Here is a 25,943-nt window from a genome sequence, read left to right as displayed (position 1 = left end):
GCCCTCTGATATACACCTTGACAAAAACCAGCAGAAACCATGAAAAAATTACAAAGGAAAGCGCACAACACAGCGAGTCTGAACATCATGGCTACCATTATTGCCCACTGTTGGGAGATGGGGAACGTCCGAATGATTCAAACGGCCTCGGCTTTTCGAATTGGAAACATCTGTTCCTGAGTTGTGTCAGCGCTAAACATGTTAGACACAGCTAGTCAACCGCGTGAGATAAAACACTGTACGAGTCCCTCAATGTCTCTTATTGCAGGAGGTTGGAGGGGGGATGCAGTGAATGGAAGTATGAACCAGCAACGTGTGCAATGTGCAGGAATTGTGGAAAAAGCAAAACAAGGACTTCTAATGGGCTGAACATGTGATAAATCTTCCTGTCAGTTTGGGCACTCAGATAGCTCTTTTATTCTTTTTGCATAAGATTTATTAGACCAGTAAGCACAAGCTTAAATCATTAGCACATATAATATCAGTAGCATAAGTAGTCACAAGACCATGATACACTTTGAGACAAGTTGTTGGCTACATGCTAATGATGAAGGAAGTCAGACGTTTTTTTTGTTGTTGTTGTTTTTTAAAAAAAAAATCTTTTAACGCCACCCCACATTCAGCACATACTATAAAGTGTGACAGCTGATTCCTGATGATCAGAATTGCTGACATTTTAAAACTACTTTCCTTGGCATCTAAATCACAAGGTTTTAGTTCCTTAAAAATGACTCTGCAGTCACTCTCCTGGCATTACACGGAAGCTTAAGACCTGAAACATAGCATCTGATTTGGTTTTTGAGTGTGTTTCTACTTAAACTCAGCATAATTGCTAAAATATCAAGGCAAATAATTGTCCTGATCTTAATATTTAGATTGTGAGCAGACAGTTTAGTGAGGGGTGTGTGTGTGTGTGTGTGTGTGTGTGTCTGTCTGTCTGTCTGTCTGTCTGTCTGTTTATACTCAGGAAAGCTTCAGAGACATCAAGAACCATATAGAAACCATCTTGATGTCCTTAATTAAAATACTATTATAGTAAAGTAAGGGAGTGAAGTAACGTTTTAGAGCAGTTTTAGATCAGTGTTTTCAAAGTGTTCCAAAGCTCATCATTACACAACTGGTTTTATGTATCTCTTAGTGTGTGTGTGTGTGTGTGTGTGTGTGTGTGTTAGTGTGTGTGTATGTGTGTGTGAGTGTGTGTGAGTGTGTGTGTGAGTGTGAGTGTGAGTTTGAGTGTAATAGAGGGATGTGACTATATAGCTCTGCGTGCATGCTTGGTTTCACACCTCCAGAGAACAGAGGACGTCCTGAGGTACTTTTGATGTGTATAGAGGAAGCTGAGTGCTGAAATAGTACGTTACCATATCTGTACATGGCAGCTTGGTGGAGAGAGAGAGAGAGAGAGAGGGGGGGGGGGGAGAGAGAGAGAGCGAGAGAGCGAGCATTATATACTTTCAGAGAATGATGAAAAGTAGCTCATTGCACTTGAGAAGCGGAAATGGGAAATGAATAACTATTGTGAATAGTTACATAAAATAGCATTATCATGTTTCATGTTCCTAGCCTGTCATCATCATTGTCCTTTATAATCATGATTATAATTCTCTCAGCAGTGAATTGTATTTTTAAGGCCTTCTGTTTTCGGGCCAAAACATGGACGTCATAGATTTCCATGTTTAGATTTCAATTTGTATTGTTAAAACTGTAGACTATCATTGTAGATATAAATGTGATTTAAAATAAATAAATAAATAAATAAAATAAAATGTTTATCATGGTACCATTATCACATAATACAGTGATTTATAAATAACAAATGCATGTGGCATCTTCAACTAATTGAAATGTTAAATATAAAACATTGAATGGCATCTTGTGACTTTGTGTATGGTTTTAGAGCAGGAAAGAGAGAAATCCATTTTAGACTTCAGGACCTATAACATACATATAAAAAGAGAGCATGATGTGGAGATAGAGAGAGAGAGAAAAGCGAGCGAATGAGAGATGGCAGACAGGCAGGATGTACATCTGAGCTGAATTAGAGTGAGCTCATTGTGTACAGCACAGGCTTTAATAGAGCATTTGGAGAGGAACGCCCAGGCCCTGTTCCTCTCATTCCTACACCGCTGTGTCATCCACAGCCCCGGGGCTGTCCGTCCGCCATGACAGCGTAGGGAAGAGAGGAAGAACGGGATCAAGAGTGGATTGTCGGGAGGAATGACCCTGAGCTTGAGGAAAGAGAGGAAGAGGATGGGGAAGATGAAGACCTAAATGGGTAAGGGGATGATGAAAAGAGCAGCTGGAGGAAGTGAAGTATAGAGAGAGCTCTAAAAGGTCTGATCAGGTGGAACTGGGTGAATAGTGGAATAGCCAAAAAAAAAACCAACCAAAGAGTGAACACAGCATTGAAGCCAAAGTGGATGGAAGATATAAAGCAGGATCCTAATGGAATGTGAAGATGGGCCACACTGTGTGTCATATTCTTGTATATCTCGATGAAATACATAAACGTGCTGCTCTAGAAGATTATGGGTTGTCATTAAAAGTAAGCCTGCAGATGTGGTTTTGGCGAGAAGAGAAAACAACCCTGTTTTGTAAGTGTCACTCTGATGAAGCTGATTTTGATAAATGCAGACAGTGTTCCAGAACACCGCAAAGCTCCACTCGTGAAATTGTGTCCCAGCCAATGGACTGCATTAGAAGAGCTGTCACCTGGCTCTGGCGCTGTTTTACTGGCTCTGTCTGCAGTCAGCAACTGGTGGGCGGGATTATATTTACGTGACGAGTGAAACACTCAGGGTGATATATGGGCAGTAGGTTCTATTGACAGGTGTAGGCGGGACTCATGGGCCAGTTTCAGTCACATGAGGAAGAAACTGGTCCTGTGCCAGATCGTTTTTTTTTCTCTCTGGACCAGTTCTCCCCTGTGCTGAGGGAAATATTGGCACATAATTATAGGGTTGTTATACACTACAGGAATTGTAGGATGCTGCTTTGCCCTGAGGATGTCCCAGGACAAGTCTTATACTCTTGTAGATAGTGCTTAGCTTGTTTATGGTGTCTGTCACTGCATTTCTTTCACACCTGGATAATTTTTATAATTCCACATGTTGAGTTATATAATTAAGTCCTTGTCCCAGTCCTTAAGCAATGGGACAAGGACATGCCAAGATTGCTGTGGACAAGGACATGCCAAGATTGCTGTCCCTCCCCCATGTAGTAATTGTCACTCTTTTTAATAAGAGTCTCACAAGCCATTAGGCCTTGATTTATTTGATCACGTTCTTATACCTCCCCACCTTCCTGCACTAGCAGTCCCAAGCACGGTGGCATTCTCTTAAGCTCTATATCCCCTTTGTATCTCAATCCCCTTCTTCCACCCCCTTCTCTCTCTCTCTCTCTTGCTCTCTCTCTCTCTGATTAAAGTGGTAAATCAGGAGCAGGTCCTGTGCTGTATTTACTCAGCGCGCCAGGCAGCTGCAAGCTGTTTGGACTCTCTCTGTTTCTCTCACTGTTTAGGCCCGTTGTTGTGGAGACCGCACCACCATCTCCCAGTGGCTGGAAGCAAGCCCGGGGCTGTTTTGGTTACATTCACACAGAGTAAAAGTTCCTTGCTCCTGCCGTGTCTGCTCCAGTTAGCATTGACCTCACCAGCATGGCGCAGAGAGAGAGAGAGAGAGAGAGAGAGAGAGAGAGAGAGAGAGGGGCAGGGGGTGGGAGGAAGGCAATAAGCCAAGAGCATTACATCATTGTTGGAAGGAGAGAAGAAGGGAAGGATATGAGTCAGTGGGCTGACTGTGCCTCTCTCTATCTTTCGCTCTCTCTCTCTCTGCATGCTGCGACCAGGCCTCTTATGTTGAAGTCACTGAGGTTGAGCCTTGTGATCTGGCTGCATGTCTGTTATCTAATTTATATGCATGCACATACCTTTGTATACTATATGTCACAAATGGTGTGATCTACAGTACATACAATGGTTCTCAGTCACCCATGAAAATCCCATTCATCCACCCTGTTGGTGCATTTGGAGCATGTCCATGATGTGCAGAGCTCATACTGTAGAGCTAGAGTGCCACACATGGAGTCCTCTCATCTCATCTGGACCCTGGACATGCCCAAGTGTGTGTGCAGCAGGATGAATTGTTTGTGTTAGGACTGAGTGTCCCATCAGAGATAATCAAGAGAAAGGGCTAGAAGAAGGACCTGGGGATGCAAAAAAAAACAAAACTACAGTGCGGGAAGAAAGCAAGAGACAGAAAGAGGAGTGATGTCATGTTAGGAAGAGTGGGCTTGTGTGTGTAATCTGAGAGTCAAGGTTCGGGCTGCACTGTGTGTCTTTGGATTCACCAGGGCTCTGTTTGTTATTGCCCAAGTCTACAGTCATTTTATATATAGTATATTAGTAGTGGGCAGTATGGCAGAAATGTATAGCACAGTATGGTTTTACATGACCACATTATTGGTACATGTCATAATATTATGTGATGTCTCTTTAATTTCTGAATGATGTTGCTACACTCACCAAGCACTTTATTAGGAACGCCTGTACACCTACTCATTCATGCAATTATCTAATCAGCCAATTGTGTGGCAGCAGCGCAATGCACAAATTAAGGTGAATGGGCTACAACAGCAGAAGGCCCCGTAAGGTTCCACTTCTGTCAGCCAAGAACAGAAAGCTGAAGCTGCAGTGAGCACAGGCTCACCAAGACTGGACAGCTGAATACTGGAAAAACGTAGGCTGCTGAAAGCATTTTCTGACAAAAAAAGTATGCCATCTATAAATTTGATGCTGGAGGCATTTTGTTATAAAGCCATGCCAATAACATAGAAAGTGTTTGTTGTGCAAAGACCTAAAAATGTATGCTATAGTAGCACTGTTCACTAAGGCAGGACAAATGGGTTGATTTTTTATCAATATGAATACAATTTGCAATATTGACAGAGAGTAAATGAGTGTAAGGACAGTTAAATAGAGACAGCGCTAGTGATTTTTGGATAATGAACGACATCAGTGTCATGTGCAACCAGTGTGGATAGCGCTATAGAAAACCACTGTCTATTTTTTACCTCCTTCAGTCTTTCACATCACATTCTTTATGGATTATATGTAATACTGAATGTTTTTTTAAATACAAAAGTGTTTCTATATCAGTATAACAGTATAGACAAAATCCATACCTTTCCTAACTAAATTGCCCCTAGTTGTGAATGAGTGTCTGTGTATGTTTGTGTATGATGACTGGTGTCCCATCCAGGGTGGGTTTCTGCCTCAACTTCCATCCATATTGTGTGTGTGTGTGTGTGTGTGTGTGTGTGTGTGTGTGTGCATACAAGCTGCCTGGGGAACTTCTCTGTGTCTTAAATTGTTTCTGTGTCTAGTTCAACCCCCCTTGGTCTCTCTGGGTCAGGTGAGTAGTTGACAGCGGGAAAGCTGCTTTCTTTCTATTTAGCCAAGCTCAACTGCAATTCGGAGGCCTTCCTGCCCTTTATACGCAGAGAGACAGCCTAATGAGAGCGCTCTCTCTCTCTCTCTCTCTCTCTCTCTCGCTCTCTCTCTCTCTCTCTGTTTCTCTGTTTCTGCCTCCCTTTTTTTCTCTTGTTTTTTCATCCCCTTGTTGCCTGGGTGGAGGCCCAGACTCGAACTGAGCTCTTGTGTTATACTGCCCTGTCTCACTCTTATGCTAATGCTAGTTACTCCATAACTAAATTTTATTCATACCGTGACGCGAGAAAGTACTTCTTTCTGAATAGATTAAGAGGCTGTACATACAATAACAAATGTGATTTTTTCATGGTAAATGGTCTGCACTTATATAGCACTTTTTTTAACCTGAGCAGTTCTACAAAGCACTTTACAATTTTTCTCATTCGCCCATTCACACACACACACACACACACACACACACACTCCAATGGTAGTAGAGCTTCCATGCAAGGCATTAGCTTGCTATCAGGAGCAACTTGGGGTTCAGTGCCTTGCCCAAAGACACTTCAGTGTGTGGAGTCATGTGGGCCAGGAATTGAACCATCAACCCTACACTTAGTGGACAACCCACTCTACCACCTGAGCCACAGCCGCTCTAAGTCAAAGACTAAGACATTTATGAAAACTTCATTAGGTTAGATTTCACTACACATTTTGTCATATGCATTTGAATGGATTAGTCTAGTCTGGTTCAGCAAGATGCTGGTGTGATTGTTTTATAGATGGAAAATAGGGCTGAAATGTGGCTCACATTTAGTAAAACTGAAGAATTGAAAGTGGTTGAACTGTTTCTGTCCTTGTATCCGTACAGGCGTGTGTCAGAGATTGAGACTTTCACTCATCTCATTAACATGTCACACAAGTTTGTGAAGGGGCCCTAGCATTGATCATGATGGATTGGAGCATTGAACATGAATGACAATATGTCAGAATGCTAATGACAGTGCCTGTGCGTATGTGTGTGTGTGTGTGTGCACATGTCAGCAGTGCAATTGCTGCCATTTAGCCTGTATAAATGCATGTATTTGTTCAGGTGAGGAATGTTTTCCCCCCTTTCCTACATTTACCTTCCAGCTGTCTGTCATCCCTTTTTCCTGGCCATAATAGTGCTCGGCACTGGCAAACGTTGATTTTACATTATTCTTTGTTGTTAAGCACATCCTTCTTTTATGACATTAGCATGCATGCTATGAAATGTAATTCTGTTGCTCGTAGTAGGGCAGCTGCAAAGCTTTGGGTTTACCAGCTAAATAATTGATGGCAGTTGCTTAAATGACATCATTGAGTGCTTGTTCTATATAGCACAGATTAAACAGGGCAGGACGTGCCAGAAGGATTGGACGTGATTGACTCTAAAGTGCCAGCTCTGCAGAGTTCAGCTGTGAGCATCTCGATGCAGGGAGTTGAGTGGTACAATCCGACAGATGAATGCTAGTGTTCTAATATGATAGTTTAATGATTTACATATCTGAAATATCTTATCTTTTGTATAATGATAATGAGTTTTTATTTATAACATATATACAGTACAGCGAAATTCTTTTCTTTGCATACCCCAGCATGTCAGGAAGTTGGGGTCAGAGCGCAGGGTCAGCCATGATACGGCGCCCCTGGAGCAGAGAGGGTTAAGGGCCTTGCTCAAGGGCCCAACAGTGGCAGCTTGGCAATGCTGGGGCTTGAACCCCCGACCTTCCGATCAGTAACCCAGAGCCTTAAACACTGAACCCCACTGCCCCAAATGTTTTAGGCTTACAAGGCGAAATGTGTCACTACTGTATTCAGCATGTTCTCATAGGCCCATGTGCAGGCATTCTAGTGGACAGGACAAGAACACCTCCAAAACACACACACACACACACACACCATTCCCACTACCTTAATATTACCACAGCCCCATGCATAATCATGCACCATAACGCTACTAAAACACATTATTTATTGATGAGTTATCAAGCTTTGCACTAGGAGTGTAACTCAATTCCTGGATCTGTATCTGTTTAGTGTTCCAAATATCTTTACCTGTTTCTGGATTTGGATTTAAACCTGATGTAGGCGTAAATCAGAAAGTTTTAATTATTAAACTTTTTATGATAAAAATTGTAATTATAAAATTGAATTATTATTAAATATGAACCATACGACTATGCTGCCAGAAACACTGGAAACCACTTGAGTTCATAATTGGTCCCAACTACAGGCATGGTGGCTTAGTGGGTAGCACATTTACCGCTCACCTCTGGGGTTGGAGATTTGATACACGCCTCTGCCCTGCGTACATGGTGATAGTTCTCCTCGTTCTTTGTGGGCTTCTGGGTACTCTGGTTTTCTCCCCTAGTCCAAAAGATGTGAGTTGTAGGCTGACTGGCATCTCTGAATTGTCCGTAGTGTTGCATCTTGCAGGATCCCAATCCTGATAAACAACTCTAGTCTTAAACACATGCCCTGTGAACTTTTCTGGCAAGCTGTATAAAACATAATAAAGAAAGAATCGCACATGTCTTATTTGTATTTGTATTAATTTAGAGCACATTATCTGTTCATTCCAAAGTAATGTATTCATATTCATTAGCCCTATTATGCAGTCAATCAGTGAATGAAAAACTATTTGTCAGAGTATTTTGTTTTTCAGTGAGGTTTAACTTATTATGCAGTGTGTGGCCAAAAGGTTGTGGACACCTGACCATAACACTTATTCCAGATTTAGTCCCACCTTTTGCTGTTATAATAACCTCCACTCTTCTTGCTAGGCTTTCCACTAGATTTTCGAGTGTAGCTGTGGGGATTTGTGCTCTTTCAGCCACTAGTGCATTAGTGAGGTCAGGAACTGATGTCAAGCGAAGAGGTCTGGAGTGTAGTCTACAATCCAGTTCATCCCAAAGGTGTTCAGTGCGGTTGAGGTCAGGGCTCTGTGTAGACCACTGGGGTTCTTCCACACCAACCTTGGCAAACCATGTCTTCATGGACCTCGCTTTGTGCACAGGGTCATGCTGGAACAGATTTGGGCCTCTTAGTACCAGTGAAGAGAAATTGTAATGCTACAACATACAAAGACATCCTATACAGTTGTGTGCTTCCAGTGGTTTGGGGACAGTCCACATACTTTAGCTAGTCTAAAGCTAATAACAAATAGCTAGCTTGTGAGTAGGCTTGTATTTACAAACTTGTTGCCAATGGGAAAGTCCAAATGATGCATTTCATTAGACGATCACATGACCATAAATTCTGAGGTATTAAAAATGGCAGGGATGTGCATGGATCCTGCCATGCAAAAAAAACCAAAGGTATAGGTTGCCATGATGTATTAGTAGAAAATGTATTGCTTATTGATTTTATGTGTACCAGGTTGTTCATAAGCTGTAACTGCCCACATAATAATGTTCCAGCACGTTACTTTAGAGCAGGGTATTTTGAAGGATATAATTGGATAAAGGTTCCCGACCATTTGTTTTCAGTTAACAGGGTTAGATATTTAGATATAAAAGGTGTCATAGTAACAGTAATTCTTCCTTTTTGTTTAGAGTGATGTTAAAACATGCGATTAGTGAACTAGAATTATTCATAAATCTAAGGCTTACAAAGAGAGGATGTATAGGAGAGCCAAACCAAACTCATACATGTTTTGTACTAAGTAGATCTCATTAAGAGCTTTTTGTTTTCACCCGAAAAGCCACGTATGCCTCTCTCATTCCAGTGAGAATAAGTGTGTGTTTAACTGTGTCCATCTGATCATTGTCTAAATAAATGGTCTGTGTATTGACACGTATCATAAATATCATAGCACTTTTAGTGCTTCAAAAAATATTCAATCCAGACTTTTCACACTTTATGACTTAAAGATAAGGAAGTGTGTTATACTTCACAGGAGTCGTCTTTTAGACTTTCAATAAAGTGTTAAATATATATATATATATATATATATATATATATATATATATATATATATATATATATATACCAAATTTTAGCAAAGTTAAAGCTTCAGTGTTAGAAAAATTGTTGTGGGTTACTCTATAAAATCGCCAAAATGTATATCTTTTAAAGTATCCTAGTTCTTCAGTGGATTGAAGTCTCCTGAACACAATGCCCTAAAATAGTCTTCATTGTCACAGCTTAGACCAGGTTGCAGTACAATGAGGATATGATGGACAGAAGAGATGGTAGTGACTCATTGAGAGAGTGGAAGTGTTAGCACTAACTTCTTAGAAATTAGGACTAACAAAAAAGGGAAGTCTAATTACTGTGAAAACACAGGCAACATCCCCTGCGTTAACGGAAGTATGCATCATTGTTATTGTTGAGAAAAAACATATATACATCTGTCCATCTATTTGTCTGTCTCCCCCAGCCCAGTTCCTGGCTCACTCTCATCACTGCTACACTTGAGGAACAGACAGCGACAGCCTCTGCCAGCCTCCATGCCTGGCACTCTGCCCGACCCCACCATGCAGGGATCCTCCGCTGTGCTCATGCCTGTGAGTGCCTACAAACATTCACTTATATGCATGCACACCACACACACACACACACACACACACACTCTCGCACACACACTCACACACACACGCACTCGCACTCACACTCATACTCACTCACAGACACGCACACGCACACACACGCACACTGACACTGATGCTGGACAGTAATAATGTGGCAGCTTATTTCTTTAATATCTGATTGAATTACTGGAAAGCAGATGGTTGCAGTCCAGCAAATACACTAACCTGATCCAACTACACATACTGACCCTGATCCAACTACACATACTAACCCCGATCCAACTACACATACTAACCCCGATCCAACTACATATACTAACTCCGATCCAACTACGCAGACTAACCCTGATTCAACTACGTATACTAACCCCGATCCAACTACGTATACTAACCCCGATCCAACTACGTATACTAACCCCGATCCGACTACGCATACTAACCCGGACCCAACTACGCATGCTAACCCCGATCCAACTACGTATACTAACCCCGATCCAACTACGTATACTAACCCCGATCCAACTACACATACTAACCCCGATCCAACTACACATACTAACCCCGATCCAACTACACATACTATCTGCGATCCAACTACACATACTAACCCCGATCCAACTACACATACTAACCCTGATCCAACTACGCATGCTAACCCTGATCCAACTACACATACTAACCCCGATCCAACTACACATACTATCTGCGATCCAACTACACATACTAACCCCGATCCAACTACACATACTAACCCTGATCCAACTACGTATACTAACCCTGATCCAATACGCATGCTAACCCCGATCCAACTACACATACTAACCCTGATCCCACTATACATACTAACCCCGATCCAACTGCACATACCAACCCCGATTCAACTACGCATACTAACCCTGATCCAAATTCTTATACTAACCTTGGTCCAACTACACATACTAACCCCGATCCAACTGCGCATACTAACCCTGACTGCTACAAAGCCTGGACACCTGAGACTCCTTCCATAAAAGTTAAATCAGTGTCTCCTTGAGGAACGCCTCATCATATTAACAATTACACCTTTTTTGATTCTTAAATAATAACACATTTTTAAGCTTGTTTTTTGAAAATTACTTTTAGATTATCTAAAATATCTGGCATACTGGTCCATGTGAATTATTTGTTACTATAGAAGTGAGAACATATTAGAACAAGTGCATAGATAAAAACTTGTGATTTGAATTAAAGGTGGTGCCATTGTCCGAACTGGGATATTATAGAAAATTAATCAACACCCTCTGACCAATCAGATTTGAGAATTCAACATCGCTGTGGTATAATATTCAGTACCTACAGTAAATGTAATAGGAAAGGTTTAAGGGGTTAACCTCTGAGTGAATCAGGTGTACATGAGCAGGACAACCACCAGTGTGTTAGATACTAGCTTTCCATAATCTGCTCTGTCCTAATAGTGAATGAGACATAGTAATTAGTAGTCTCGCATAATGCACAAACATCTACACTTTTGTTTCAGTTTCTTCATACTATTTTCTAAGATCTATTTCCCAATATGAGTGTTTTGATTGACTTGAATCATTTCTATTCAATCACAGACACAGACTGTTAGTGTTAATATCATTGAATTAATCTTCCAAATTTTCAACATTTCTGATTACAGATATTTTTCATGTATTATTTCTCCTATAATCTGAAAAGTAAATGTGTGATTCCATGCAGAATTTAAAAACACAATACTGTACACCACCTACTCACCTGGTTTTTTGCAAGTTGAAATGATTTAGTGGTCTTTCAGTCAACTTTCCCAGGGCCTTGCACATATCAGTGACACAGGAGGCCATCCTGGAGTATAGATTCCTACCACAGTGTCCGTAACTTTAATTGCGTTGTAGCAAAGTCAATAAGAGCTGGACGTATGGAGAGGACTGAAGCGAGAGTCAGTGTTTGAGAGCACACGCATCGGGGTTTTAATGACACAACACATGTTCTCATTGTAATTGAAGCCAGTCCATATTGATGGCGGGGAAAAGAAGCTTAGTGGTGATTGAATTAAAGCTGGACAGTTTTTTGGCCAGAAACTGATGTCCCAGGAAAGGGGTGCAGTGTAGGGACATATTTTTATACCAAATATTTCTCCAGTAATTTCTGCAGGCTGCTCTGCGTCCACCTGGCCGGGCTCAAGGGGAACAGAAGGGGGTCGTCTGGGGACTGGAGAAAAAAAAAGATTGTATGGTTTAGGAAAGGAAATGAGTGTTTCTCTCACGCACACCCGCACACACACTTGTATTACTACCTTTGAGGTATTTCCATTGACTTTTGTATTATTATAGCTACATAATGTTATACCTAACCCTAAACCAAAACCAAACCTTAACCTCAGAACTTAAATGGAAATCTTTCCACTCTTTCCCTTTTTCAGATAAAAGCGGCAAATGAATTCTATTTATTTTAAATGAGCATCAAACATACTTATAAGTCATAGTTTATATTCCTATTAACATGAGGACATTTAGTTCCCACAAAGGCTGAGTACATGTCTCTTCCCCACACACACACACACAAACACACTTCACACACACACACACACACTTCACACACACACAAACACACACACACACACACACTTCACACAGATAACCACTCATGCAGCAGCCAGGCTCTATTTTTGAGCCCCACACTTTTGCAGAGTTAAACTTCCTGTGTTAGTTTTGACCACTCTTTTGCTCTCACAAATAAGAATGCGAAATCAGAAACACACCACACGCACACACATACACACACCAGTGACATTGTGGCCTCTCTTCAAACACATCTTGCAATAACTGTCTTGTGATTGTTTAATTTACTTGGATGTAAGAAAGGTGTGATAGATCTGTTCTAGTCTGTCTCGTTCTCTTTTTTTTTCTTTCCTGACCAATGTTCATGTTCTGTTGGTTTGTTGTTTGTCCCCCCCGCCCGAACAGATGGAGAGACAAATGTCCATGGGCTCCAACATAATGGGCATGCAAGGCCCCACCCACAGCAGCTCCTGTTCCTCTCCTCATGTAACATCCATGCATTCAGAAGCAAAACTGGTTAGTCAGTACACACACACTCATACACACATATACACGTGAATGTCACACAGCATTAACCTTTCTCAGCTGTGTTAATTAACATTGTAAAAGTTTTTTTCTGCTTCTCCAAACTGAGCTGTTTGAAAGGATTTGGGTCCGAATATCCGGAGGTACACAAGTGCATAAACACTGATGGTGCTGCTATATAGGCCATGTGACCTGATGTCCAAAACTAATGCCCACATAAACATTTCTGCAGCTTTGTTAACACTAGTTAAACTCTTATGTGAGCTCATCGGCAAGAAAGCACTCAGTCCGACCAGAGCAAATATTCAAATCTGAATAATTAAAACATAAATCAGTTTTACATTTAAAGATCTGTGACATTAACATCTACGCCAAATTGAGATACTGTATATTATTCATTGAAATTTCCAGAATATATGAATATATTTGCGTATGGAACACATGGATACGTGTTTGTGATACTCCTGGTTCATTTCTGTTCACACAATTAGGACATAATGATGAATCTAAATCTATCCGTAAGGCCAAGTATGTGCACCTGAAATTTCGATTTACATAAATCCTTGTCCAGAGATTATTCTCAAAGGCAGTGCAGGAAGTTGCAGAGGTTTTCAGTATCACAAGGAAAACAGCGAGAAATAAGGGTCTCATTCATCACCATCATAATGAGCAGGCCCTCTAAAATTACATTCTCCAAACAAAATGCTGTCACCTTTGCATGCAAGATCGCTCTCGACCACATTAAATGTTCAAGTTCAACTCGGATTATTAATGAGTGTCTTGGAGTAATTACACTTGAAAGTACGTCCATGGAAACAGTGTCTCAGTGTCTCAAATCCTCGAACACGTTTTCACTGCACACACTAACTCACACAGTTTGCAAATGTTCCTAGATTGTGCTCGAAATGAAACACTGGCTCCAAAATCATAAACACTCTCCTCAAAGTGAAATATTCCTATTAAAATACAACACACAATTATCATATGAATTTGTACAACGAACCATGTTTTGATTTCAGAGAATTGTTTACTCATGTATTTGTTTACTTTGTGCTCAGGAACTGAATTTCTGTAACATTAAACAAACGTCTTCATTGCACAGCAGGCAAACGACTATTGGTCCTCTTGTATAAAAAAAAATGTAAAAAATAGACAGCTGCAGGATGTTTCATATCATTTTGATTCAGTGATTTGATTTTGTTTACATCATATGCAGTGTTCTCTAACAATGCTGGAATAACCCTCTGCGGCTTCAGACTCTAATCATGGTTGAGGACGTGGCCAGATAGTATGCTGCTTCTTCTTCGTCCTCTGTCTCTCTACGTAACTCATTCTGTGTCCCAATTCGCCTACTATCCGTCATAAATAGTATCCGAGATTAGAATTAGTGTGTCCCAAATTGGGGTACCTTTGTGATACAAGGCACCTTTTGGGATACTTATTTCAGCATACTTCAATTTGGGACAAAGGTACCTGGAGGGTCTACTATTTCTGGTAGATTTTCAAAGTCTGAATGCGTGGACACTTTTTCAGATAATATTGCCCCCAACTCCTCGTGAGAGGGAGGAAGAGTTTTGTGATGGCTTGCTTCACCGAATTCAACCTGCAAACGTGGCGGACAAGTGTAATGTCGGGGACGCATTTTAGAGAGGTGGAAAAAATAAATCAAGGGAATGGTAAATGAAATACTATAGTATCAATTATATAAGGAATAATGAATGAAGAAAATAGCTGAAATGCAACGAGGAGTTTGTTTACGGTGACAACGTGCGTAACTAGGCAACAACGTTCTCTTCTGTTACATGACGTATTAGTATGTACCATGTACTTGCATACTCTTTTGCTACACACTGAAATGTATGAATTTTCCTGCACAAAAAAAGAGTACATACTTTTAGTGCATAGTAAAAGTAGGCGAACTGGGACGCAGCATCAGTTTTCTGAAATATTCTTTAAATTACAGAAGGCTTTTGTTACTATTTGTATTCTTGTGTGTCTTGTTTGGAAGGGGGGCAGATGTACTCATTTCATACACTAAATTATTGTGTGGATTTTCTACGTAAACATAATCCAAATATACTTTTCTATGCAGACAGGTCTGTCTCTGCCTCTGGATTATATAGAAAAGGACATTTTAACTTTTTTTTTATTTGGCAGAGAAGGATGCAGAAGTGTAGAGGAAAAAAAATATGTAGTGTTAGTCCTGGTGAATCAGTGTTGCTTACTGATTTGCAAAGAAATGTCATAGTGTCCAGGAAAAAAAGGAAGAGGATTTTCTCATGAAAGTTGTGTTTAGAAGGGGAGTGTCTTCTAGTAAAGAGTTTTGCAAAAAAGTGGGATAAGAGTTTGTTATGAGCGTGAACTGCATTGCAATGTGTTTTTGAGTTTGGTCTCATTCGCTGAGGGGAAAGAGAGCTTTGGTTATAGAGGATCACGTGCCAGGAAGTAAGAACAGTGTGTAAGCAATTATGGTAAACTGGAATGTAAATATGAAAAATCTCATTTGAATATTTCGTACAGTAAGCTTTTTTGAATATTGCAAATGTTGAGTTCAAGTGAATACAGACATTTGTTAATTTTGTAACTGTATTTATAGAAGATGTGTGTGTATATATATATATATATATATATATATATATATATATATATATATATATATACATATATATATATATATAAAATTCAGCAAGGATTCATGCCTACTAAGATGTCTGTAGACTTTCACTATATTTATGCTTTATATATGCACTTTATTTTTGCTAGTGTATGTGTGTGGGTGGGGGATGGGGTGTGGATAGGAGGACTGAAAAATACTGGGACACAGAGGAGAAGGAATATTAGTGAGAAAGGCAATACAAACAGGAAAGTGTGTGTGTGTGTGCGTGTGTGTGAGAAGTGTGTCTTACAGAATGTAAGTGATTAGTGGGTGAGATGGGAGAGAGGGAATTTCTTTCTCTCTTATGCTAAAGATTGATCGTGCCGTGTTTCTTTTTTGTTCCCCATGGAAACAGGCAGAGGGAACATAATATTAGTCTAATGTACTGTCTTATCGCTGTCCTGGCTCTGCTCCAAGAACATCCTCTGAGTGCTGCCTCTTTGATTGGAATTCAATTAGAAGTGGACAGCCTTTTTCCCCCAACACACATCGCACCCCTCTCTTCCTCACATACGCAAACACCTAGTCAGTTTTTAAATCAAAAGCAAAAATCTTTTAAGATATCGAGAAAAGTCTTATTTCATGACTTGTCAGAAGAAGGTCTGTCAGCACTTATTACCTTAGTGATTCACTTAGTCATTAACGGTAAATTAGCTGTGAACTACATATGCAATATGTATCATGTAAAGTCAGTTTCCAACACAGAGATTGACAGTGTAATTTAGTCCAAGATTAGATCTCTAATAAAATCTACAAGTCCTCCTTGTCAGGTTGCATTTATTTAGTTTTGTTTGCTACTTATCACAAGACACTAACAAATCCTTGTTGCACTTTGTTGCACTTTACACAGTGTATATAATGCTGAAATACAAAGCTCACTGAAGGAACCACGCAGCTGGACTACTGGTAACTATCTAACCTGTTCTTAAGTCCATTTCTTTTCTAATGAGTGTAATTTCCGCTACGATCCCAGTTGGATGATGATTTTGGGTGCTATCGAATGACCCCATGCTGATCAGAGCCATGTGTCCCCCACACGGTTGAGCCGAGGCTACAGAGCGCAGCACATAGAATCCTGCCTTAATCTCATTATCCGGAGATGTTGACTTACTCTAAATGGGAAATCTCTCCCCCACAGACCCCCCCCCGCCACCCCCGCACCCCACTGTAACTCGAAACCCTAGCCTTGGCCACAGGAGACAGACAGAGAAAGAGAGAGAATAAGAAGGAAAGAGGGAAAGAAGGAGGGGACGAATAAGATGTTAGAGAGGAATGTGTAACATGGAAGGACAGATAAAGAACTTGGGAAGAGCTGGAAATGAAAGGTGAGTAAAAGCTAGGAGTAAGTAGGTTAGACTGTGTGTGTGTGTGTGTGTCTGCGCGTCACTGTTAGGTTTGTACAGCGAGCTCTGCTTGATGAGGCTAAATTGATTTTTTCGGTGGTTTAAGGATCTCGGGCCTGAATACTGCATAAGTTGCTTCCATCCTCCCCATGAGTTCACTATTACAGCCTCTCACACATACACACACATTCATACAGACACACAGGCATGAGTGCAGCGCTGCACTATTGTTTCATGCGCACACAAGTTTTTCCTCTTTTTTTCCAAATATATTAACATATAGGCACTACAGCATAAGCGGTCTGCCACTGGTATAGCAGCTGGCATACAGTATGTAGTCAAGAGTGTGATATTGCTCTTTGTGTGTGTGTGTGTGTGTGTGTGTGTGTGTGTCTGTGTGTCTGTATGAGCCTGCATGAATGTTTTGTATTTGAGGAATCTGTGTGCAGAGAGGAAATGCTGTACAGAGCACCCCATTCTGCTCCAAGCATGACATCACACACATAACACTCCTCTGTGGCTTAGGTTTGTATTAGTGTGTGTATTCAGAGCCACACATGGGTCAACAACACCTCACAGAAAGACGTGCACACACATACATATTTGCACAAAGTTTTCGCCAACATCAATCGCAGAGAGTATGTGAGTGTTTGTGTGTGTGTGTGTGTGTGTGTGTGTGTGTGTGTGTGTGCCTATTTCCGCATTTGTATGTGAGCAGTTCAGGGTGCGAGCCTGTCTTTTCCCCATGAAACCTTCTTCATTTGAGTTGTTTGGAAAAATGAAAGCACTTATGTCTCTGGGGAAGAGGGAAGCCCAAACACACTCTTATCAGTGGGAGGATAAAGGTTGCATGTGTGCCAACTGTACAACATCAGCTGAAGTTTCAGCTCTTCTCCCCGCAAAACCTTTTCTGCTCTGCTGTGATCGCGGCAGTTTGTCGCTAATTAAGATCGTCACCATACGTGTATACAGGGATAGATAAGATCTTAGGGATTTATGAGATTTGGCTTTTAAAAGTCAGTTTAAAACATGGCATTTGTGTGAAGCCTATAGTATAACTCCACTTTGATTTTTATAGCAGCACTTATTATACGTTAATCCTCTGTGTTCGGTTTCCAAGCAATGCAGCAGTTGAGTGCTCTCGATTTGTGGATTTAAAAGCACAGACTCTTTCGCCTAGTCTTCCATGAAGTTCCTCCCAAAGCAAAGGCCTTGTTGGAATGCTAGCCTTGTTAGTAATGTGAGTGACGCCACACAGCAAAAGTGTGATTTTTTATCGAGGGGTAATTATCTATTGTTTACATTGTTACTATGGACAATAAATTTGTCACTAAGTATCAGGCTAGGAGGTGGGCTTTTTTTTATGTGGTCAACAATGCTATGTGTTCATGCACCATTCCTCTACTGGGTCCAAGAGCTGGCACACGCTGCGCTGGGTGACATCATGCTTGGCTGGCTGTAAATGTACTCCTTTTTTTGAAAACTTGGAGTGGGGGAGAAAAACGAACCTATCTTAAAGAAACTTTCACTGAGGAATACTGCAGTCAAGATGATGTAAAGGATTTATACGAGAACTGCAACTTTGGGAGTACTTAAATACACTAGAGCTGGAGTGAAACCTGTTCAGGACTGTGTACTACTGGAAATATTTATAGGTGTTTGTAGTTCATTAACACATAATACCAGTGAATTCTGTTGTCCGTTATAGTTCCAGTGGAATTATCCTTGTCAGGGTTTGATGTAACATCACTCATCTATATATTTCCTGTTCCTGTATCAGTGCCAGTGCCTTATTACTGCATAGGTGAATGTGGAGCCCTCTTGCTGTGTTCAGCGCCTCAGCAGCACCTGTGGCTGGAGGCCAGGCTGTGTGTGAGGCAGTATGTGCCGAGTGAGGGCTGGAATCTAGGTTTTGGGAGCAACATCTGTATGAATGGTGGCATTGTCAGAGAATGATGTCATTAAAAAGTGACGATGAGCTCAGGCGCAGCTGAAATGTGCAGATATGATCGACTGGACACATACATTTAACTGTATTTAAAGAGAAAACTATACTGTACAAAAATACTATATATATATATATATATATATATATATATATATATATATATATATATATACATACATACATACATTCATACATTGTCCTCCACTAATATTGGCACCCTTAGTAAATATGAGCAAAGAGCAAAGAAGGCTGTGAAAAATTGTCTTTATTGTTTAACCTTTTGATTTTTTTTGTTAAAAAAATGAACAAAAATACTCTACTCTCATGGATATCAAACAATTGCAAACAAAATACAGGTTTTTTAAAAAAATATATAGGTGTGCAACAATTATTGGCACCCTTTTAGTCAATACTTCCCTTTGCCAAGATAACAGCTCTGAGTCTTCTCTTATTATGCCTGATGAAGTTGGAGAATACATGGCAAGGGATCTGAGATCATTCCTCCATACAGAATCTCTCCATGCTGGTGGACTCTCCTCTTCAGTTCACCCCACAGGTTTTCTATGGGTTTCAATATGCTTACCCTTACACACACACACACATATATATGTTTAGGGATTTGCATCCAAGTATTAAAAATTATCCTAATATTTATGATTATGTTATCCAGTTTGTCAATTACTGTGGGCATTACTTTATTTGTACAATTAGATTGTCCAGTGTCTGAGCCTGTGAAAATGGAAATTACTATGCCAAAAAAAAGTCTATAATTCCTAAACAGTTCATGCAATATTTTTTGTATTTTGAATTAAAGCTGAAAGTCTGGACATCAATCATGTCTTGATTGCTTCATTTCAAATCCATTGTGGTGCTGTACAGAGGCAAAATTATGAAAATTGTGTCACTGTCCAAATACTTATGGACCTGACTGTATCCATAGTAATGCAGAGTTATCTGTGGTGTAGTATGCTGTTTCAAAATAAAATCTGTAAAAATCCCACACAGGAGTCACAGCACTTAGAGCATTCATAGATTTTTTTTTAATGACAAGACAAGAGAGGGCTCCTACCTTTGGTTCCTGGTTTTGCAGCTGGTTGTAAGTTTATTTATTGAGTGGACAGAGGATTGGGAGACTACTGCGTGTTTGTCTTAGTGTAGCAGCTTGTTGTTTTAGCTGCAATAACACTGTTTTAGCTGCATGGGCATCTACGCTTCACAGCCTGTCAATGCATTCAGCCACCATGGAATCTTGGGTAAGCACACTCAGTGATGCAGACTCACACGTAGCCCATATATGTGCTTTATATATTGTTTTTTTGTTGTTCTCACTGTTTATAGTAGGTTCTTATTTCACGGGTGGCACTCTTGCGATTGATCCATGAAAACAAAATATAGGTCAGGTGGTTGCCCTTCTGGGGAACACTGTGCTCTGTGTTTCTCCTTATTTCACCTAATTATCAAATCATTTATGACTTGATTTCAGGGCCAGATTGCTCACACAGAGTGAAGCCTAACTCACTCACCGTTCAGATCAGTACCAAATGTGACCTCCGCAGTCACAGGCGAGCTACACCATTACACTTTTGCTTAGTCTTTGATGTCAGGCATTTTTCACTGACCTGCCATAGCAAATCTGGCAGCTTAAGGTACAGTCAGCTTTATTTTTACAGTAATGTGATCCACGTGATGGCCAACTGAGAGTTTCTTTTAAGCCCTAACTTGTAAGTGATATGGATTGAACTGTGAAGCCTTGAACTTCTCTAATGTCATGCACTGCACTATCTACAGTGTAAAGTGATGGATGTTTGTGTCCATAGTAAGAGCAGCCCTGATTACAGCTGCTTAGCCACAGTTAGTCCAGGAGGTCTGTGTGTTTATGCTTTTGTTAACTGAGCCTGATTAGGCCTCGCCAGCATTACCCAGCCTGCCACCCCGAGGCACAAGCAGTTTGAGAGAAAAAATGATTTTGTACAGCTTCCACTGAGAACATTATCCATTCTGCTAATAGTGAATAAGAGCACTTTTATTAAAAGCATGCACAGTCTTACAAGTGAAAGCAAACATGGTCTACTCAATATGGTATTGAGTAGAGTTGGATCAGTAAAGTGGACTTTCAGTCTGTTTTCCAGTTTGCCTTTTGACATTAATCAGTGTCTGCAGGGGCAGCTGGTATAAATTGGCTAGCAGGCCTAAGCCCCTGTGTCTCTCAAAGATACAAAGACGTCAGTATAAGGTTTCGTTGTTGGCATCTGGCATCCATATCAGATTATTTGCTGTTAACAAATGTCTTAAGGTGGATAATTCTGGACCTGGTGCTAAGAAATATACACATAATGTTATGTAACAAGCAAGGCTGGGGCTGATTTCTTTCCAGAAGAGAGTATAGATTCATGCCACCTATCAGTAGCTATGTTTCCATCCAAATTGCGAAAAATTGGAATATCACATTAAACATTCACGAATAAAGCACCATTTCCATCCCATGAGTTTAAGAGAACAAAACTGTCTGACTTTCTGGTGACGCTGGCACATCTTGCTTGCCGCCGTTTTTTTTATTTTATTTTGTTTTTTAACTTTTCTGAGCCAATTATCCAATCACATGATTTGTTGAGGCAAAGTCACATGACTTTTTGATGCGCATCTAGGAATTTATTTGGTAAATGTGTTTCCATTGTAGTTCACGCTCATGTATTCTTATCGCATGAAAAAAATTATTCGCCTCAATTGAGCGCATATGTTTTTGATGCACATTTTGCCGATTTTATTCACATCTGGTGTTTCCATCCAGCGTTTTTTAATGTGATATCCCACAGTTTGCATGAACATACGCGGATGGACAGTCAAGTCAGGTTATTACACAGGGTGAACCGTCACCTAGATTCGATCTCCATTTGGGCTGTTATTTTTCATCCCATGATGCTGAAGCATCAGTAACATATCATCAGCAGTGAAAGTGAATGTAAAATCAGTTGCGGGTTTAATGAACAGGAACAAGGTGGATTATTTACTCTATCATTCCATTTCCCCTACACTCAATATGTCTTTGGAGGAGAAACTAAAAATACTCAGACTCAGCACACACTGTCCAATCAAAGTACATATTATACAAAAAGATAGATAACAGAACCGTTTAGTGTTGTGAATCTTTTTTGGTTTGAATGAAAGTATGGTATTAGGAGGAAGCACAACATGAATCCAGTAGTGCATTACAGACTTCAAACACTCAAAATGAGAAAACTTATATATAGCTGTCTATCTGCTTTTAAGCGTATGTGTAATAGTTTGCCCAATATCTTATTATGACATCAATGACATGTTATGATATAATGCATTGCTCAATTAAACAGTTTCATTGTCTACAGTTGATATTTGATGGGAGGCTAAAATCTAATATCATGACTGTCCATCACTGTTTCTAGTAGTTTCTGGTATTTTGTTAATGAGCTGGGCTTCGTTTTATGTTTCAGAGTAATCATGTAAGTGATCATGTAGGACTAAGCTTTGTCTATCAGGGCCAAATGAAAACAATTATGGTGTCATGAAGGAAATGATCCTAGGTCAGCATGCTCACCCTGAACCATTTAGTTAATCAAACTTCTGGCCATTTTCACTAGGGCTGATGCACTGAAACAAAGCAAATCAAACTGGTTCCAATAATTGCACATGGCACACATAGTCATGTCAGTAAGGCTATAGTAATACCAGATTTTGTGCCTCTCCCTTCATAAAAGCCTTCCCATAAGAAATCAGTTAAGTAGGCTCCAGCTCACAGCTGCTGGCAGAGCTTGGCTAAGTGGGGTGGTGTTTGGGAAGGGGGGGGGGGGCTCATAAAATGAGCTAATGGGGGTGTGGTGGAGAGTTTGGACATGCGCACTTGGGTTCACCACAGCTGGGACTGAGATGGTTGGAAAGAGACTGTGTCTGGCATGAAGGTTTGGGGGTGATGAGGAACCAGATGGGTGTCTAATACCCAAGAGCCCAAAGAGAACAGGAAAGGGTGCCAGGAAATTTGGGGCTCAGATTTATGCAATAAGCAGTAATGTGTACATAAAGCCTGGTCTGCTCTCCTAAGGTCTGGAATGGATATATGGCTGAGCTTCAAGCACTATGACAGAAGACTGGTTCAGAGCTTCTTAACCTTCTTCTAACAGCAAAATGAGATCAGTTTAAACATAACAAAAGCATATATTCATTATTGTATCAAATACTTATATTGATGATCAGATAAAACTTATATTGATGATCAGATGCTGTTTTCCGAGACATGGGGCTTGATTTTTAAAATAGTGTGTGGAATTAATTTGTTGAAAGAGAAAAGAGAAAAGATGACGGAGGGATGCATAGAAAGTAACAGGTGCGCACTGATAGCAGCAACAGCAGTGAGCCTGGCTAGATATTCACCAACCACACACACAGAGAGAAAGAGACACACACAGAGAGCGCGAGAGCGCGAGAGAGTGAGAGTCTTTACTGCTCTACTTCTACCTAGGGGCTCCCTTTTCCCTCTGACCTCATTCAGTCTGATTTATTCCTGAAGAAGTGGGTGGGGTACTCTCTCACTTTTTACACTCGTTTATTGATATGAAGTCATCCCGCCATCCCATGGAACCTGAATCTGTTAGAAGGATGCACCCCACAGTGCAACATCGCTCACTATCTAGTGCCACAGTACAAGTGACAATAAATACCATTAAAGTGCCATTATATCCCTGCAAGAGAGACAACCTAGGACAAAAATGAGGTGTCAGAGGTGAAGGATGATATTGTGGAATTTAAACACTAGTGAAAAATGCATGCCCTATGAAGACTTTGTAAGAAAGTCAAGATTATAAGACGTTCCATAAGCAACCTAATCCATTTGTTATACCAGTGACATTATATATTATATATTTAATTTTATATAATTATATATAATTTAGAAAATAAATCACAGCTTATGCTTTTCATTGCCTGCTCTTCTAAACCCATTTTGGTGTTGCATTATTATATTATGGTCTGCATTAGGATTCAATTCAATTCAATTCAATTTTATTTGTATAGCGCTTTTTACAATAGACATTGTCTCAAAGCAGCTTTACAGAAATATCAACATGGTATACAGATGTTAAAGGTGCGAATTTATCCCAACTGAGCAAGCCACTGAGTGGCGACGGTGGCAAGGGAAAACTCCCTAAGATGTTTTAAGAGGAAGAAACCTTGAGAGGAACCAGACTCAGAAGGGAACCCATCCTCATCTGGGTAACAACAGATAATGTGAAAAAGTTCATTATTGACTTATATGAAGTCTGTATGGCCTGAGGAGCAGCCGTAGTCCCAGCAGTCTGGAATTGGAGAAGATTTGAGCTCCATCCAGAGGCAGAAAGGATCTGGATCTGTAGTATCTCCATAAAATCGTGTGTGGCTCGGCAGAAGGAGAGAGGCAGAGAAAAGATTATTAGGACTGGGAATTAGTATAATAGAAAGTCTAAGGATGAACACTGGTTTCTTTAAATCTTCATGATACATAAGAGGCTGAAGTGGTATGATGCTTATACAATCTGGCCATTACCATGCTACCATTAGTGGGGAGAGCACTAGCCTACTAGCATCTCTTGATTTAGTAAAATATTTTTACCAAGTGAAGCAAAGTGTGTATTTGCACAAATTTGTTGTCATGATTCCTGCTGATCACAACAGACCAAACTGTTACATTTCTTTAGCACACTTCATTCACTCCACTAGAATTTATAATGGTAATTATCACCACATATGGCCTCTGCAAATATCATACAACTAGTTGACACAAACTTGACAGACTAACTAGGATGGCTTTAGCAAACTAAGCTACCTAATGGTTAACGGTTCGATTCCCACCTCTGCCCTGTGTGCATCAAGTTTACATGTTCTGCTTCAAGGGTTTTCTCTGGATACTCCGGTTTCTTCCCCCAGTCCAAAGACACGCATTGTAGGCTGATTGGCATCTCTAAATTGTCTGTACTGTGTGAATGAGTGAGCGATTGTCCCGTCCCCCCCACCCTGTATAGGATAAGCAGCACAGAAAATGGATGGATGGAAATATATTGTTTTATAGTTATTTCAGAAACACTTATTTCATCAACTTGGAGTTTCCTTTGATGACATTACAAAGAAGTGATGTATTGTTTGCAAATCTGAATACACATTGATGTTATGGTGATATTACGTGATGGCTCCATGCTTCTCCACTCCCACGATGGCCATGAGTCAGGTCTTTGGGACTGACATTGCAAAATGAATCATACAGCGTATCTGAATCCTGAGAACCTTTTTGGTGATTGGATAACTGAGAAATGATGGGTACAATTTTATCACAATTGTTTTTCTTTCAAAGTGAGAATGAGCAGCATGAAAGAATTAATGTGAATGTGTCTGGAGAAACTAAAAATAGTCACATGCAAACCAGGTCTGCAAGTGTAGTAGTAGTAGTAATAGTAGTAAAGTAAAAGTTGAAATTGAAAAAGACATTTATATTCCCAAAACATATTTAAGTACAGTAAGTGTGCAATGTCTAAATCCCTGTAAGTCTATAAGATGTAAACGACATCACAACTTAAGGCGAGGGAGACAGGGATAAGAAGAATAAAGAGCAGGCAATTCACCCATGTCCCCACAGGCCTCCACCTGTAGCAGGATAATGAGTGTTTAGCCATGGCTCTGCCATGACAGGGAAAGGCTGGACTGTCATTAGAGGCTCATGCAGCTGCTGCTTCAGGTCTGTGTGAGCAGCACAGTCAGCCTGTACTGTTCTAATGTCTGTTTACACCTTATCATCACCCCTGATGAGGCTTCTGCACACACTCCAGCCATGCTGAGCTAGGCTCTTAGCTAACGTCATAGAGGGTTTGTATGGACGTAATGTGCACCGGATATATTAGACGTTGTCCAGGGAAGTTCAGTATTACCAGAGAAAC

The 25,943-nt window shown here is 40.4% G+C and overlaps 1 protein-coding gene across 3 annotated transcripts in view; it reads left to right on the top strand.

Moving 5' to 3' along the window:
- The window catches only part of creb5b (cAMP responsive element binding protein 5b), a 63,179-nt gene that overhangs the window by 20,881 nt on the left and 16,355 nt on the right, over positions 1–25,943 (top strand). For all 3 annotated transcript variants that reach the window (XM_053627827.1, XM_053627835.1, XM_053627843.1), the window contains 2 exons: positions 9,834–9,960; positions 12,948–13,058. In XM_053627827.1, coding sequence (XP_053483802.1) covers positions 9,834–9,960; positions 12,948–13,058 — 238 coding nt within the window. The remainder of the gene's footprint in view (positions 1–9,833; positions 9,961–12,947; positions 13,059–25,943) is intronic.

Source organism: Ictalurus furcatus, chromosome 1, assembly GCF_023375685.1.
Source record: "Ictalurus furcatus strain D&B chromosome 1, Billie_1.0, whole genome shotgun sequence".
NCBI classification, from domain to species: domain Eukaryota; kingdom Metazoa; phylum Chordata; class Actinopteri; order Siluriformes; family Ictaluridae; genus Ictalurus; species Ictalurus furcatus.
This window is presented reverse-complemented; position numbering and strand designations above follow the sequence as displayed.